General features: G+C 16.2%; 1 protein-coding gene across 3 annotated transcripts in view; it reads right to left on the bottom strand.

The window, feature by feature from the left end:
- Positions 1–1,629, bottom strand: part of LOC102673022 (atypical protein kinase C) — a 17,537-nt gene that overhangs the window by 15,232 nt on the left and 676 nt on the right. For 2 of the 3 annotated variants that reach the window (XM_006613237.2, XM_031509301.1), the window contains exons 2-3: positions 1,468–1,553; positions 410–627 (exon numbers count right to left, since the gene is read on the bottom strand). In XM_006613237.2, the coding sequence (XP_006613300.2) occupies positions 410–627; positions 1,468–1,520 (271 nt within the window). In that variant the 5' untranslated portion in view covers positions 1,521–1,553. Of the gene's footprint in view, positions 1–409; positions 628–1,467; positions 1,554–1,629 lie in introns of those variants that run through there. The other variant, XM_031509295.1, reaches the window with a different exon arrangement.

Raw genomic sequence — 1,629 nt, 5'->3', positions numbered from 1 at the left:
AAATAAAAAAATTTTTCAAATTTTTCATTAAAATTTTTTAATAATAATTATTCAATTTGAAAATATATTTTCTAATAATTATAATTTATAAAATCAGTTTATTAAACTGAAATCAGTTAATTAAACTGTAAATATAAAGATATAAAGATATCATAGATATATAAATTATATTTTTATTTTAAAAATGTTTATATGTTTTATTTATATTTATATTTATATAAATATACATAAACATTTTGTTCAAATGCAAAAAGAATTTGTACTATTTCTAAATTTGTCAAAATAATAAAAAAAATAGGTATATAAAAGGTATATGTATCAAATAATTATTCTGATCCATTCATACATTCAAATATATATAAAAACATTTATTTTCTTAATACATATTTGTAAATTTATAAATACTTACCATGTATAGTAATTTCAGTATCCTTTTCTAATTCATAAAGACGTAATGCTTCATCCAGTTCATGTTGAGAAGCAATTCTACATGGATCCCCTTCATCATCAACCCATTTCATTGTAAACTGATCTAGTCCTGCAGCACCAAATCCACATATTGTACGCATTTCTTCTCGTAAGGTGTCTACTGAAATGCCAGGAGTGATATACGTAATCTGCACTTCCCTAATACAAACATAAGTCATTACAATCTTATGTGATTTCTTAACAATTTAAATAATATATTTAATTTTTTTCTTATTATTATATATGTACACATGTAGAATTAAAAAAAATGAAGAATAAAAAAATAAAATAAATTTATAAAATTATTTGGTTTTAAATAATTTAATTAATAATTCAACTTGCTTTATTATTTTTTATTACATTGTCATTATTAATTATTAATTAATTATATTAATAAAATTTTTTTGTAACTATTTTCATATAATATAAACAATATTAGAATTATCAATTTAAGAACATTTATAATCTCAAAATTAGAGAGATATGACATATTTAAAAAAAATATCCATTGCATATAAGAAATATTAAAACTTTATCATTTTTATTCTTTTCACTTATTATTACTTATTATTTATGAGAAAAACATTAAGTAATGTAAATATTTTAATAAAAAAATAAATAAAAAATAAATTTTATCACCTAAATTAATTCAATTTTTAAAAAATAAAATTATTTTCATAAAATTGAAAATAAATCAATCATAGAAATAAAGTTTTATAAGCATAATATAATTTAATATTTTTATCATTAATTCTTAGTTCTTTTTGTAATTTAACATTAAAATTACAATTGCATAATTTTCAATTACAAATTTTTCAATTGTAATAAATATCTGAATATCTGATAGTAAATTATTAATTAATATATTAAATATTTATGTATTAACTCTTATGAAACAATTCTATATGTTTATATTTTTAAATATATAACAATTTATGTTATTATTACATGTAAAACTAATTTATTAAATTAAAATTTCATATAAATCATTTGTATTACCCATTATAAATAATTTTCACTCGAATATCATCATTTTCTGTTTGTGTAGGCATTTTTATTTTATTCAGTCTAAATATTCTCCTTTTCTGTAAAAAATTACATTATTAAATTATTAATTTATAAATATTTTTTTTTATAAATAATATTTTATAAATAAGAAAT

Source organism: Apis dorsata, unplaced genomic scaffold (assembly GCF_000469605.1).
Source record: "Apis dorsata unplaced genomic scaffold, Apis dorsata 1.3 scaffold_137, whole genome shotgun sequence".
Lineage (NCBI taxonomy): Eukaryota > Metazoa > Arthropoda > Insecta > Hymenoptera > Apidae > Apis > Apis dorsata.
Note: the sequence above shows the minus strand (reverse complement) of the source record. Positions and strands in the feature narration are given on the sequence as shown.